Here is a 16,471-nt window from a genome sequence, read left to right on the forward strand (position 1 = left end):
TTGTTGAATCGGTGAAGATTGAAGTGATCCTCGAGCGTAATTTATAGGAGACGTCTTGAATAGATCCGTTGGCGGAGATGGTCTTCAAGATTTCTTCCGTTAGAGAGTAATTTGAACTTGGGCTGAGGCTTCAATCTTCGAGGTTCCTTGTTTGGTGAGAACGGCTACTTTGAAGAGCAGGAGATAGGACATCTCTGAAAAGGTGATCACCAAAAGGAATGGCCTCTGCAGAGAAAGGACGATCCTGAGATCTCTGCATTTAATGCGGCTGTACTTCTAGAGTGCGTGGCTTCCTTTGAACTTTAGAGGTTCAATCCGAGGAAAAATGTTTAACTGATACTTGACTTTAGTATCAGTCCGCTGAATCCACGTGGTGCGCATTATGTAATCAGTCGAAACTGATCCTTCGACTGATAAGTCAAATATCATTATTTGACTTTGCCTTATCCGTTACATCAGTCGGCATCTTCAATCTTCAGTCCTTTGTTCTTCAGTCTTCAGTCTTTAGAACAACAATTAAACTAGAAAAAGAACTCTAACACTTGAGTTCGAACAGTTCTAGTCTATTACAAGTGAAACCTATTGATTTTGGTATCATCAAAACTAGGATTAGGATATTTCATTAAGTTCCTAACAGCTTGTATCTACTTGTGAAGTTCTTGGTTATTGCTCTGTACATAAATATTGAATTGTACTGTATGAAAAGGAATGCTACCTGCTTGATGAATTGATTTATTGTGAAAGCTTGTTGGAATAACTGATTGTGGCAGATTTTGTGTTTGGATGAATGATTGCTGGTATGTTTACGATTGGCATAATTGGGATATACTGGTTTGAGGCGGTTGTGAAAGAGCTGCATCAAAAGTTGAAGGCTACGTGTTGGCTAGATACATAATTAAGATTAATCAACTTAATATTCTAACTTATGCTAATAAAGCTAGCTGACTAATCTGCAAGTTATTAAAAGAGTTGGGTTTGGCTCCTAAATTTTACACTAAAAATGCATTCATGTACATAACTTGGGCTGAATCCATGTACATATTCAAATAAAATTGCTGGCCAAAATGCTAATTATTGGACATTTCTTTAAACAAAATTGAGTCCATAATCATCAGTAATATTGTATATGTGCGGCTATTACAGTAAGAGAGAGAGAGAGAGAAAGAGAGGATGAATTCAAATAAAATTGCTGGCCAAAATGCTAATTATTGGACTTTTCTTTAACCATAATGAAGCAGCTCTGTATGGATGGAGGGACAGACGGAAGGTGGCTGTCACAGTGGACTCCTCTGCGGCCTTAGTTTAGCGGGAACCAGAAAGGACTAACCCACACGCCCCCCTCATCAGTGCTTGCCTAACTAGAGGTCCCCTTATCTATTGGGTGCCATCCCGTCACTCGGGTGAAACCTAACTGACTCAATCTCCGGTGAGGAAGCTTGCTTACCGTGAGTGTAGCTGAGATGTCTTTCCGCCTAGAAGTAGAGCCTTTGGATAAGAAACTAATCCTCTTTTCCATGCATGCCTGTCTAGTTCATAATGCGATCTCTGGAATTCGCCGGCAGTGAGTAAGTCAACCGAGTCTGATCTTCTTTCCCCTCACAAGCCATCCTTCATGCCCACTATTGGTGGATCGAGAGGGGTATATATATAATGGGCGATGTCCCATACATGCCGCGGTATCAAAGATGAGTGGAAAGACTAAACCGATAGAACGAAGCCTTTCTTATCTTATGCAATTTCTGGATTGGTTCAGCAAAGGCAGCCTAGATTTCTTTTATACAGGTCAGCGAAGAGCAAAGGATAAATACAATAATAGGCTCCTTTTCCTTTCGAGAATAGTATGAGTCGAAAAGCCCCTTTCTTTAGCTCTACACATCCGATCATCTCCGCTAAGGAATTCCCACTATTGACATCCGTTCTTAAACTCGTTGATTGCCACCTATTCTTCCCCAACAGCCTGGTCTAAAAGCCTTTATTATACCTGTCTTCATGCACAAGATATCTATCTATCTGCTCATCAGCTCAAGAAAGGAAGAGCTAAAATCTCCTTTGAGTTAGCTCTAGATTACCTGGTATTTCGCTAATAAGTGCCTCATTTCTCCTATCATCACAGGAAGACCGATCTACCTCAGACATATTATACTTCTTAGTTGCCCTAGTCTTACTCCTATTCGAGCTCATCGGACTCAGCTACTGTTGCCCTCCTTTCTTGATCAATTCCTGCTCAATCTGCCTTCAAACCCAGGGACTCACCCGTGCAATTGAGTCCATAATCCTCAGTAATATTGTATATGTGCGGCTATTACAGTAAGAGAGAGAGAGAGAGAGAGAGAGAGAGAGAGAGAGAGAGGATGAATGCCGCAATCCATGCTGAGAATGAGAGAGATAGGAGAGTGGCCAATTTTTAGTTTTTTATTATAGGGGTAAATTTGTATTTTTGAACAAAAAATAGCTAAATTTTAAGTTTTTTTGTGTAAGTAGATAATTTTTATTTTTACTATAGTAATTAGTAAAGTTGCCATTTTTATATATTGACTAATTTTTTTATTAAAGGGGCACACTTGGGTGGGACATGCCACATATATGCGGCTGGGGTCTACGCCCCAAATTCCACCTGATCCATGACCATTTGTTATTTTAATACTTATATTATTTATATGGGAAGGGCTAGGGTATAAACACTTCTTAATATATAAAATACGAACTAGCTAAAATGTATGAATTCTATGTAGAACACGTTTGAATTCGTTGTGTAACTGTATGAATTGCGAAAAATATTTTTTTTTTTTGCTACCTATGGGATTTGAACTTTGGACTATGAATTCATCCAACAAGTTAATGAATCAACCGTAGATCTTGATGATCGAAGGGCTGTAAATTGTTCCTGTTTTATATTCTAAGAGGTGTTTTATTTTAGCCAGCCCCTTAGTTCTATTACATAAATAAACTTTTTTTTAAAAAGTAAATGTGACCTTAATAGTTGATGAGGCTTTTATTAAAAGCGACTAAAACTTTTAGAAAGTAAAATAAAAATATCATACACACAAAACAGAAATTGTATTACGCAAATGAGGCGTTTCGTCAAAACAAATAATTTTTTTAAAAAAAAGATTAATTGTAGTTTATGGTCCTTACTTCAGAGTCATTTCCTTCGTTGCAATTTTTACACGGTCTTTGAAAATCGTGATATTATCACCACCTCTTAATTTGTTGTAAAATTAATATCTCTATTTTTTCGATCACCAAAAATTGATATATTGAGCTTACGACTAACCAAATTAAATGTGCAACTGAACTTTAGTTATGCCAATTCCAATAAGACATGTAGCGTCAACTTAATAGCATAAAAAATTGATAATTTCAATATTACAATAAATAAATAAATTATAATATCATTAGAATATTTCAAATATAATATTAAAATTACAAAATGAGATAAAATTCATGCACTAATTTACAAAACCCGAAAAAAAAAAAAAGCAAGAAATAATCACGAATAATTATTACGGGGTCAAAAATAACACTGAGTTTATAATAACTAGTACATTCGCCCGTGCGATGCACGACGAACATAGTTTTACATCAAAATTAAATGATGTAGTGTATGTATCGGTTAAGCGATTATGGGTTAATGTCTAAAACCGAAGGTCTTGGGTTCGAGCCCCCTGTGGCGCGGCCTTTAAATTTCTTTATTTAATCATGTTAATTTATCAAGGGTTAAGTACCAAATACCCCCCCAACGTTGGGGCCCCTATCGCGTATAGGACCCTATAGTCAGGGTCCGCGCTGTTTACTACCTCAACGTGGCTAAACCTAAGCAAATCCCCCCCCCAACGTTGGGCCCCTATCGCGTATAGGACCCTATAGTCAGGTATTAAGTACCAAATACCCCCCCAACAGTGACTTAATGCAGGGGGGTATTTGGTATTTGAGGGGGGGATTTGCTTAGGTTTAGCCACGTTGAGGTAGTAAACAGCGCGGACCCTGACTATAGGGTCCTATACGCGATAGGGGCCCCAACGTTGGGGGGGTATTTGGTACTTAACCCATTTATCAAAAATAAATAAATTAAATGATGTATAAAATAAATAAAAAAATAAATATTAAATATAGTTAGAATATAAGTAAATGTAAATTATTTTTTCTTAAAAAATAAAATAATCTACATCAATTACTCATTAAAGATCCTGAATTTTATTTTATAATTTTAAAAAGTAACGCTTTTAATTTTCCATCTATTTGATGGAAAACTTTATTTTCTTCCCAAAAATTATAGAATAAACACATCATTCAAATTAAAAGAAACGAAGAAATAATAAAAAAAAAAAAAGAGTTTTCACATCACAATATATATTTTTAAAACATGAGCTAATCGTGCATAAAATTATTTTTTCTAAGTTAGCTCATTACTTATGTCATCTTATTAGAAAAGCTTCAATTGATAAGTATGAAAATAAATTAAATTATTAAAATTTATTATAATACTAATAAAAGAGTTGAATAATTATTTGATACCAAATCAAAGATCTTGCATTTATCTTTAATTTAAGATATATATAGAATATTTTTTATAAATAAAAATTGATTTTTCTAAAAAAATCATCAAAATATGAAAAAGAGAATATGAGAGAGAAAGAGAGAGTATAGAAAATTGAAGAATGCGTATGATGAAAGAGAGGAGAGAGAGGAGAGATGAGAGAGAAAATATATGGGATTTGTTGAGTTTTATAAATAACCTTTGATTGATTCTTTAATTACAATTTTGCCACAAACTGTGTTTTCATATAATAAATAGATGGTAAATAAAATTCAACTGCATTGTGTTTCACGTCTATCTATATCTATACACACTTTAAAATATACAAACGAATAACCAGAATTTTGAAGTCATTTATAAATATGACATGAACTTTGAAGTCATTTGTAAAAATAGCCTGAACTTTAGAATCATTTGTAAAAATGGCATAAACTTTAAAAGACTTTGAAGTCATTTTATAAGATGGCACAAATTTTATTAAATGTAAAAAGTGACCTCAACTTTCATAAAAGTTATGAAATTACATGAGCTTACATGGACTCTAATTATGACAATGTGGAAAGCCCGAAGTTGACGTGAAAATTATGTAGATATTCTAAATTCAATTGGAATATTCTTGCAAAAGATAATAATTCTCTTCTCATGCGAAGACATTCCTCAAAAAGAAAGATCAACACTATTTTATAAAGGGTAAATTTGGTTTAAAACCATAATAAATTTCCAAATTTTGGTTTTTCCCACAAAATTTCATTCTTGTTTCAAAATACATAATAAATCACTTTTTTTGGAATTTCCCATAGTGTGACTTTCTAGCGAATTTTTTAAATGACGTGGCGCCGAACTTGAATGATGTGGCATATTTAAGGGTTAAGTACCACTTTCCCCCTCAACGTTGACACCCCTATCGCTTTTAACATCCTAACGTCAGGGTTGGCGCTGTTTACTACCTCAACGTTTCAAAACTGAAGCAAAATGCCCCCTCGTTTTAACGGCCGCCCCAAGCGCAGCTCTAACGGGATCAAGCACAGTTAAAACGCAAGGGGCAATTAGATTGTAATGTCAAATAATTTCCATGTAATTACATTGTATTGGCACGTTATTTAAAATTTTTATTGGAATCTGTCATCGTGGGAAATTCCAAAAAAAATAATTTATTGTGAATTTTGAAACAAAAATGAAAGATTGTGGGAAAAACCAAAATTTGAAAATTTATTATGATTTTATACCAAATTTACCCTTTTAACAAAATATAAGAATTCTCTTTTTCTATGAACCTTTTATTTTATCGTGCAAATTTTTGTTGTTGTTGTTTGCATTATGGGAATTGCAACAAGTAAGCTTAAAATTTTCACATAATTTTTATATCAACTTCGGGCCTTGTGTGACACAATAATTCAAGCCACTTTTTGTATTTACAAAAGTGTGTGCTATTTTTTAACAAATAACTCAAAATGAATGTTATTTTTTGTATTTTTTTTTTTAAGTTCTTGTCACTTTCACAAATGACTCTAAAGTTTAGACTGTTTTTACAAATGACTTCAAAGTTCATGACATTTTTTCGTATTTTTTAAAGTTAATGTCATTTCTACAAATGACTTCAAAGTTCAAACTATTTTTTTGTATAATTTAAAATTCATGCTATTTTTACAAATGAGTTCAGAGTTCGGTCCATAAATTACAATTAGCCATTTTAAAAAATAAATGATATTATGTACATAAAATATGGGTTATATTAATTACATAAATGAAACTTTGTTCAAAAGTACAAAGAAAAAACACTTTAAAAATAAACGAGATTTTTATTAAAGGGTTAAGGTGCAGATAGGCCTCTGTAGTATAGGTCCCTATAGCGTATTACTCTCCATAGTCACTGTGTGTGCAAATAGGCCCTTGAAGTTCGAAAAATCGATCAATTAAGCCTGTTTGACTAACTGCTGTTAATCAAACGTTAGTCAATTTTTTCTTACCCCCAATTTCTTTCTTCTTTCAATTTCTACCCCTAATTCCAATTCAGCCACCGCCAACATCTCCCTCGGCCTCTCTTCTCTTTTGGCGACGACGAGGCCGTCGGTCATCTCTTCCTTGGCATGTATTTGCCAAATACAGATTTCATTTTCTTCAATCCCAGTTGTCTCTCTTTCTCTCTCTACATTCTTCATCTTATTCATGTGAGTTGAAGAAATATCTGCAACTACCTAGCTGCAATCGTTCACATGCACGCGTGCGCGGCGGACGGTTGGATAGGTACAAGTGTTTGTTTTATTTATTTTTCGCGCACAAACACGCACCGAGAGTGAAATGTTGGATCTGAATATTGACGCCGTCCTCTCCGTCAACTCGGCCCACTCCGACGACAAGGTCGACTGCCGCAAGAAGGCCACCGCTGATTCCGTGGCCTCGACCACAACCTCCACCACCAATAATGCCGTCTCCGCCGAGGTCAATTGCAACTGCTGGACTTTGAAGAAATTCGTATCCACGCTCAATTTCTCAATCCTCGACAAGCACATGACCGAGATCGAGGATGACGCCAACAATGATGTTAACAGCGGCTAGAGCGAGCTGCAGCTCTTCTCGATTGGAAACTCGCCTCCGTCATCAACGCCGGCGATGATTAGGGCGAAATACTGGCTGAATCTATCGGTGTCAGAGGTCTTGATCGGGCGGCGTCAGCAGGGTAGAATTGGGGATTTAGCAGGCGCAACTGCCGGCGATTACTCCGGTGCAGCCGCCTCAAGCGAAGAAGAGGTGACCAGCAGCCTCGTCGCCGCCGGAAGAAAAGTGAGGCCGAGGGAGATGTCGGCAGTGGCTGAATTGGAATTGAGAGTAGAAATTGAAAGAAGAAAGAAATTGAGGGTAAATTTTTTTTTTTGTCTAACTGTTAGTCAAACAGGCTTAATTGATCGATTTTTTGAACTTCGGGGACCTATTTCCACACACAGTGACTATGAAGAGCAATACAGAAGCCTATATTATAGGGGCTATCTGCATCTTAACCTTTTATTAAAAGAAAATAAAACTTAAAACTTTAAGGGTCCAAAAAAAAAAACTTTTAGAAAGTAAAAATAATATTATACGCAAAGTAACGTCAGTGTGTATTACATAAGTAACACCGACTGAATTACAGCGAGTTTTTGTGTTTAATTAAATTTATGTAGCCACCGACTGAATTATTGCACACGCAAATTATCCTTATAATATGTCTCTATACTGTGATGTTGCTTTCTGAATTTTCTCTCCGGATCCACATAATTAACCATAACTCATTTTTATTGCAATCAATTATTTCTATTTATGCAATGAGAAAACAATAACCACACGCATAAAATACACTAAAAATAGTTGAGGGCAACGCACACCACGGGGCTCCCTATTACAAACAATATTTCATCGTCCGTTCCAATATTGTTAATAGAGGTTATTTACTCTAAATATACAAAATTTTCGTTCAATTTCAATTTTGTACATAAATATTTTAAAAAAAAAAATTGTCTTTTAATACATAAATTTTTAATGGTTCTAAGTTTTCACACGGTTGTCAATTGCCCACAAATTAATTGGATATCTACGCTACGTAAACAGCGCCGATGGGATTAATTCGACAGAAATTGACAATCATATGAAAATTTGGAATAATTAAAAATTTGTGTATTATGTGGCAGCTGGATTGTTTGTTCATACATTTAAACGCTAGCTGTTACCCCTTATCCTTATTTGACATAAAATCGTGTTACATAAATATACACCTAGTTTCATATGAATTGAACTGGGAGTAGAAGATGAAACACGATTTGAAATAGAAGAATCATGCAACCCCAGAAACATGATATTTCAATGGAGTTGGAGTGACCTGCATGAAGAGATAATTCCCAGCAAAAAGATCGCCAAAATGCGACTGACTTTCCCTCAATCTCTTGCACACTTTTCTCCATGCAAACTTCACCAATCTTGCTTTTACTCTCAAGAATCTCTTCAAATTTGGGATCTTCACTTTCAATTTTTTCTTGACGTGGAACCTCTTAAATCTCGAGCTCCTCAGCCTCCCGATCACCTTCTCCCGGAGGTCGTAGTATTCGTCGTCGTCGTCGAACCAAGCCTCGTGCCTCAGCCTTTGGTAGGAGAGCTTCGCATTCGAGGCCATGGCCGTTGAAAATAGAGAGAGAGAAGCTAAGGGGAATGGGATGTCGTTTTCTAAGAAACTGTGGCATTCACAGACGGTGTGTGTGTGTGTTGCCACTGTGTGTCATATAAGAGGTGGTTATTAGGTTTGGGGTTTGTTGAGTGCATTTATTGTGAACAATTTGACCGGTTTGATTAGTTTCGGATTGCGATCCAACACGCAAAGATTCTCCATTTATATGAGGGTTAATCTTCTAATCAAATTTCATTAAATATCTCAATTTTTTTATTATTAAAAAATCTCCGACTTTCAATATTTTTCAAAAAACAAATCCTACTATATATAATTTCACGACAAAGTAGTGAGTCTTCTTACCATATTCTTAGGTGAAATGACATCGTTTTATTGAGTGAGATAGAAAAATGATCTCACTTAAGAATCCGATGAAGTAATTCATCATTTGTTTTCAAAAATTTTGTATAGTAACACAATTATAGAAAATATGAAAGTTGTGAGATTTTAATAAAAACGAAAATTAAGGACATTTTTTTAAAAACGTTGAAAGTTGGTAGAAAACATGATTAACCTATTTTTTTATGAGTAAATGAAATTTATAAAATACAAACCAATACGAAGTAGTAGATCATATTTATAAGGAGAACATATCAAAGAGCATGGGGAACCTATGGGTAAATAAAATTTACTCAAATACAAAGCATTTAGAGCATTTTTTTTTAGAATTTATTTAGAGCATTATAAAGTGTTAGTCAAACTAGTAAAATAGGTGTATTTAAAGTTGCTTCATAATATCAAACAATCAAGTTTCAACCAAAATATGTGTTTAGTTGGATTCAACTTAATTACAATATTCTTATTCGTAAGCACGTAGGCTATGAATATTCCGTACTAAAAAAATACTAAAATCGAACTCATTTGACTTAACACTACATCCTTAATCTGCATATGATCATACGATAATAAATGTCATAATTAAAATAGAATAGGAGACAGACGATTTGTTTAAACGTAAATAGATCTGCTTTGTATTTATTGCAAGTTGTTGTTTTTTGGTGGAATGGTAAAGAGAGAAAAAAAATAATGAAATAGTATAAAGTAATACTGTGCGACTGCCACAACAACTGGGCATTAAATAACCGAACTAAACAACCATAATTTTACAGAAGAATAGACTGTAGTAGTAATATCTCTTTTACCTACACAATGAGAGAGAGAGAGAGACCAAACTCCAAAAAATAACATCTTATTTTCATCATTACAACTCAAAATTTTCAAAGAATTTCCAAGAACAAACGCTTGTATCAAGAGAAAACTCAAAATTCCAAAAATAAAAAAATCAAGGTAAATGAACTCCTAACCGAGGCTATGTTCAATCTAGATCTCACCAATCTCTTAAATGATATCAGGCAAAAGAATAAAGATATGGCCACCACAATTTATGCACAATAACACAACGCTTCATTCTATACACAACCTAGCTAGCTACCAAGCAATCCACCTTTTATGCATCAAGAACTGAAGAAATTCGATGCTTTGAAGTCGATATACAAGCAATCGAGCAAAGCAAACTTCAGTAGAGCTTGATTCTGGTCTGAATTGTACTGCGGCAGATAGGGCATAGTTGAAGGTGTTGACCACAATCACGACATGTCTGAAAATTAGAAAAGCAAACGCGTGTCTATGAATCGTCTGGCAGCATGGATTCGTGCTATACATAATAAGACAGTGTTAGATGAATTTACCTGATGACCACAACCAAAGGCCATGTCTTTTGGGTTAGAAAGGCAGATTGGACATATCTGTGAAACCGAGAGACGGGTAAGTGAAAAACGAAATAGAGTCGCAAATCTAAACAATATCGTTTTAATGGTTTTGCAGTAGTCATTGAGGGATTCGATAGCTATATTTATACCTGGTTTTCATAAACAGAGGTCGGAGGAGGAGATGTATCTGCAGCAGCATTGTGCGGGTAGTATGAACTTGAGCTATGTTGAAAATCTTTTGCCTTTGAGGGCTTTGAGACCGAACCAAAAGCAGCACCATAGACAGGAGGAGCAAGAGCAAGCCGTTGGGGGGCATTTCCATTCATTCGGCTAAATCACCCAAATAATGATTAAATTAATAGAAAATTCTCGCAAATGAATGAATCCAAGTGAGCAAGTAAATGAAGCAAATGCAATGGTTACCCTAATAAACTAAGCTCCATTGTTGCTTTATATTGCGTTGGAACTTCCATCAGTGCTGAAAGAGCGAATTCTGTCTCTTTCCGGGACTGGTGTGCATTTTTTGACATAATTTCTGTGAAATTGACAAACTGGGAGACCACAAGAATTTAGTCAGTCAGGAGAAATATTATAAGAAGTAAATTTTCAGATATCACAAAGTACAAGCATGCAACGGACCTGGAAATTATCGAAATCCCGTGCAGGAATGTTGTCATCGAATTCCCTCATCATGTCCCAGGGGCCATCTCCAACTCCAACCAAAATAATAGATAAAGGAAACTTGCTGCAAAAATTACAGAAAGATTATTCTAAGATCATAGAAGGTTGACAAACATAGCTTGCTTATCTTGGCAGAAACTTGCCTAGCTGTAACAATTGCTTCAACAGTTTGTCGTTCTTGTGGACTTAAACGGCCATTTTGAGTATCAACGCTTCTGGTAACCTGCAAATATGAATATGATTCGTTGCTGAGAGATGCTACGTCAAAACAAAAATAACAAGAAAATAGCACCTCTAAAAGTATGAAAAAGGTAGTAGAAATATTACCTGTCCATCTGCGATGATCAGCAGAACATGATACTGGCCTCCACTCTCCTCAACAATAGTTGTAGCCATTTCAATTATTGGCGCAAAAGACGTCGGGCCTGAAGCAGTGTGATAAAATCGCAAGCAATAAATTAACAAGCATTCAAATACTAGGCTCAATAAGATAAAGAGGAAGATATCTAACCTGCAAGTCTCAAATTAGGAACGATTTGTCTATATAAGCTCAAGACTTCCTCAAATCCGTTGCAGAATCTTCCATCAGGATGGAAACTAAATACATCCTGATCATGAGTTGATGCTGCCAATATTAATATTAAAAGAACGATGAATAAATATCTGGGTGAGCCAATTATATTCTGCTTATAATCAACCACGAGTTTATTGTGCACTAACCATCTCCAAATCCAAAACACGGAATCAAGTTATCATCATCAAAAGTCACCAATGTTTTCCCAATAATTGATATTGCTTGCTCATATGGATTCAGACCGCCATCAATATGATGTAAGCTTCGACCATTATATGACCTCCTGCCTAAAGATGGAACCAAATTTAGGATATTTCTCCACAAAATCTGGTATCTAATTAAAATATCTACATTAAAGGTAAAGAGAGAATTGAACCTGTCCACTCATTGCTCTTAGTGAAATCTATTCCAACAATAAGGTTGGAAGACTCAAGACCAGCATGTGCTAGAGCTTCAGTGACCTAGAAAAATATATTTTTCATACTTAATAATGCATTTCTAAGAAAGAAAAATAGTTAATGGATTCAGAAAAATAAGAACAGAATTATATAAAAATCAAACACACAAAAAAGAAAAGGAATAGCTCTATTTGATGGCATACAGCAACAACATGAAATAAAAAAGAGAACTCAAGACGTCCAAATTGAAAATGCGAAACCCTGTCATTTATCATGCTTCTTCAGTATCAGTTCGGCTCTTCAAATTTTCCCTAACATCAGCATATCAATCGTCTAAATATTCTTTTCAGAAACTTTTAGGGCTCGTTTGGTTTTCAGTAAAGGATTATGTAGGATAATTTGTAACCAGGATACTTAGCGTGGATAATGACAGATTATTAATATTGAGTTGGTGTTTGCTATCATGGCTAAATACAGAATATCCTAGTTTAAGTTAATCCTAGGAGGGAGGTGGTATTATTAATCCTAAGAAATCTGGATTAATAATACTGGGTTGTGGGATTAAACCGGGTCATCCGCATTATTATTAAATAATACTAAACACTAGACTGATCTGTACTAAATTAGCTATTACAGTGTATTAGCCAATATCAAACACGCCCTTAGGAGTTTTACCATTTCTCACCAATTTCCTACATTTATATTTAATTATTTATTAATAATACCAATTTCTCGGTTGCAAATACAATATCCACAAGCTTATGTTACATTGGGACAACCAAAACTCTGTGGCTACCATGGTCTCAATATCACAGAGAAAAACCTACACAGATCAAGCACCCACTCCTATGATCAGTTCACCAATGTCTCATCATAGTAATTACTAAGACGGCATGTTCAAATTTCCATGAAAATTTGTGTCTATGCACATAGAATTTGCCTATAACTCAAAGGTGCTTCAATGGTCTTTCCAGATTTCAGCATACAATTAAGGATCCAATACATAACTTAAGCTGTCGCAATATTCTTGATTGATTTCCCTGATAAATGGAATAACCTTTTATCCTTTTGCCTTGACCATACAATATTTTAGTGCAACGATTATTCAATAAGCTAATTTTTCTCCAATATTCCATCCACACCAGATAACGATCCTAAAATAGTTATTTTCATCAAATAGGAAATTCAATCACCAATAACATAAAAAAGAATACCACACACACAAACAATATTCAGATAAAAGTGCACACCCTTTTGTTCTCTGCCAATGCAACTCACACACATACCTCCTCCAACGAGTTATAATTGTCTGCAATCCTGGAATACCTCCTATCAAGCATCTTCTGGGGACGTAACTGAGATGGAGCCCCACTGTTTCGGGGAGGGACGGCCGCCTCATTTTGAGCAGCGTAATCTTGAGGAGCGTAGCTATGATGATATCCTGCAGGAGAAGGATGCTGCACAGGATAATTTTGAGAGTATTGAGAAACAGATGGTTGACCATAATCGTGCCGCTGTCCATCTGCATAACTTGATTGAGGAGCCATTGAAGATTGCCTCCAACTCCCGCCATTCCTAGGACTAGAGCTCTTGTTCCCCATCAAAACAATATACCTTTATTCCTCAATAATCACAGAAACAACACAACCTCGTTTCAGAAAATTAGTAGAATTTCAGGAGGTGGTTCCGAACTCCAAACTCCTGATAAAGAATTAATCGCACCGACTAGTATTCAACGAAAATCCCCAAACACCACTTGGCACGAAAACAAAAAAATTTAAATTAATTCACACTAGACACAGTAAGCGCCAATTTGCAAATTGTAAGAACTCAAATAAGTCGTCTGCCGCCAAGGAAATATTCAATAACGTGTTTATATTACGGCAGCGACGGCCGCCGACTTCACTTTTAGACCGAGTCTCTCTCAATGAAACACACGCAATACTAAATTTAAATATGAATGCACACAGGAAAAACCTAAAAAAAGGCATAAAATCAGGAAAATTAGAAGTTCCGTAGGTTGAATGATAACTTGGAATTTCAGCAAAACAAAAATACCAGAGTTTCAGTCAACATGAATCTCCATTTTGCACGAAGATGAATATTTAAAAGCAAGTTACCGTGAAATCAACTGCACCGTTTAAGATTCCTTTGGCTGGAAGAAATTATCTGGATATATATTCATTGAAGCAGGAAACATATCGTGCGACACTGAATATCTGCTTGCAGATTTTCAATAATCTTTTTGAAATAAAAAGGCATGTAACTTTTTTTTCATTTTAATTGTTAATACTCCATTTGTATAGTACTCCCTCCGTCCCATAATAAGTGGCCACATTTCCTTTTTCGTCTGTCCCACTATAAGTGGCTGCTTTCTAAAAATGGCAAAAGTTTACTTTAATTAAGTCAACAATTACTCACTAATTTGGTCAACAATTGTAGGCCACTTTCTAAAAATGCCAAAATTACTTTAATTAAGTCAATAATTACTCACTAATTTGGTCAACAATTGTAGGCCACACTCTATTAAAACATATAATACTCAATTTCTTAATCTCCGTGCCGAAAAGAATGTGGCCACTTATTATGGGACGGAGGGAGTAGTTGATAAATATATATATATATGTATAAAATAAAATATTATATTAGATGCACTTTTATAAATATTAAATGTGAATAAAAATAAACATAAAAATATAAGAATATATATACAAAAATACTTACTCCCTCTGTCTACGAAAAAGTGCCCTACTTACCCCTTTTTTTTTGTCCACGAAAAAGTGTCATGTTTACCTTTTTGTACATTCATACCCTTTACTTTTCAATTTATTTACAACTTATGTCATTAATAAATCCACACTTTTATTTAATCTATGCAATTAACCCACACAATTAATCCCATTTATTTATTTATTTTCTTAATTTTCAGTTTATTTATTTATTTTCTTAATTTTCAGTTTATTTATTTATTTATTTTCTGAATTTCAAGTTTATTTATTTATTTATTTTTGAATTTTTAGTTTATTTATTTCCAGTTTATTTATTTATTTCCTGAATTTTCAGTTTATTTATTTATTTATTTCCAGTTTATTTATTTTCCATTTTATTTATATATTTATTTTCTGAATTTTCAGTTTATTTATTTATTTATTTTCTGAATTTCAAGTTTATTTATTTATTTATTTTTGAATTTTCAGTTTATTTATTTTCCAGTTTATTTACTTATTTATTTATTTCCAGTTTATTTATTTTCCAGTTTATTTATTTATTTATTTTCTGAATTTCAAGTTTATTTATTTTTGAATTTTCAGTTTATTTATTTATTTATTTATTTTCGAATTTCCAGTTTATTTATTTTCCATTTATTTATTTATTTATTTTTCTGAATTTTCAGTTAATTTATTTCCAGTTTATTTATTTATTTATTTATTTATTTCCATTTTATTTATTTATTTTCTGAATTTCAAGTTCAGTTATTTATTTATTTCTGAATTTTCAGTTTATTTATTTTCTAGTTTATTTGCTTATTTATTTATTTATTTCCAGTTTATTTATTTATTTTCTCAATTTTCAATTTATTTATTTATTTATTTTCTGAATTTCAAGTTTATTTATTTTTGAATTTTCAGTTTATTTATTTATTTATTTTCGAGTTTCCAATTTATTTATTTTCCATTTATTTATTTATTTTTTTCTGAATTTTCAGTTAATTTATTTCCAGTTTATTTATTTATTTCCATTTTATTTATTTATTTTCTGAATTTAAAGTTTAGTTATTTATTTATTTTTGAATTTTCAGTTTATTTATTTTCCAGTTTATTTACTTATTTATTTATTTATTTCCAGTTTATTTATTTATTTTCTCAATTTTCAGTTTATTTATTTATTTATTTTCGAATTTTCAATTTATTTATTTTCTGAAAATTTTATTTCCAATTTATTTATTTTCCATTTTTTTTATGTATTTATTTATTTATTTATTTTCTGAATTTCAAGTTCATTTATTTAGTTAGTGAAAGATTAGTAAAAGTAACCACAATACATTAACACTACCCTTTTAGTCTTTTACACCACCTTTACACCACCTTTTTCAGCTTTCTTAAAACCCGCGCCAGCACCCAAATGGGGCACTTTTTCGTGGACGGATGGAGTACAATTTATGAATGAATGGATTAAAATGATAAAAAGACATAGTCTTTCTCTTGTATGGAATGGCACTCTAAAATTCTCTTTATTCACGTTTTCTTCAAATCTCCTTTTATTTGCAATAATTATTTTTTAGTTTCAATGTTTAAATTATATTCAATGTATCAATCAATAATGCAGATATCACAAAATACAATAATTCATGGCAAGTAATTAAAATAAATATATTTAGAT

General features: G+C 33.5%; 2 protein-coding genes across 5 annotated transcripts; both read right to left on the minus strand.

Moving 5' to 3' along the window:
• Window positions 1-8,163: 8,163 nt before the first annotated feature.
• On the minus strand, window positions 8,164-8,932 carry LOC130987526 (uncharacterized). Its single transcript, XM_057911070.1, has one exon. The coding sequence runs from the start codon at window positions 8,676-8,678 to the stop codon at window positions 8,343-8,345; it is 336 nt and encodes a 111-aa protein (XP_057767053.1). The 5' UTR covers window positions 8,679-8,932; the 3' UTR covers window positions 8,164-8,342.
• Window positions 8,933-9,902: 970 nt separating this feature from the next.
• On the minus strand, window positions 9,903-14,363 carry LOC130987525 (E3 ubiquitin-protein ligase RGLG2-like). 4 transcript variants are annotated; one of them, XM_057911068.1, is made up of 12 exons: window positions 14,212-14,362; window positions 13,378-13,705; window positions 12,070-12,154; window positions 11,840-11,980; window positions 11,631-11,744; window positions 11,447-11,544; window positions 11,263-11,342; window positions 11,078-11,183; window positions 10,862-10,989; window positions 10,588-10,768; window positions 10,418-10,474; window positions 9,903-10,326 (listed from the first exon to the last, which is right to left on the minus strand). In XM_057911068.1, exons 2-12 carry the CDS (start codon window positions 13,690-13,692, stop codon window positions 10,246-10,248), a joined length of 1,386 nt encoding a protein of 461 aa, XP_057767051.1. In that variant the 5' UTR covers window positions 13,693-13,705; window positions 14,212-14,362; the 3' UTR covers window positions 9,903-10,245. The 4 variants fall into 4 exon arrangements, with proteins under 4 accessions (XP_057767051.1, XP_057767052.1, XP_057767048.1 ...); XM_057911069.1 differs by having other exon boundaries at window positions 14,150-14,236; XM_057911065.1 differs by having other exon boundaries at window positions 10,004-10,474; window positions 14,212-14,363.
• Window positions 14,364-16,471: the final 2,108 nt, after the last annotated feature.

Source organism: Salvia miltiorrhiza, chromosome 6 (genome assembly GCF_028751815.1).
Source record: "Salvia miltiorrhiza cultivar Shanhuang (shh) chromosome 6, IMPLAD_Smil_shh, whole genome shotgun sequence".
NCBI lineage: Eukaryota > Viridiplantae > Streptophyta > Magnoliopsida > Lamiales > Lamiaceae > Salvia > Salvia miltiorrhiza.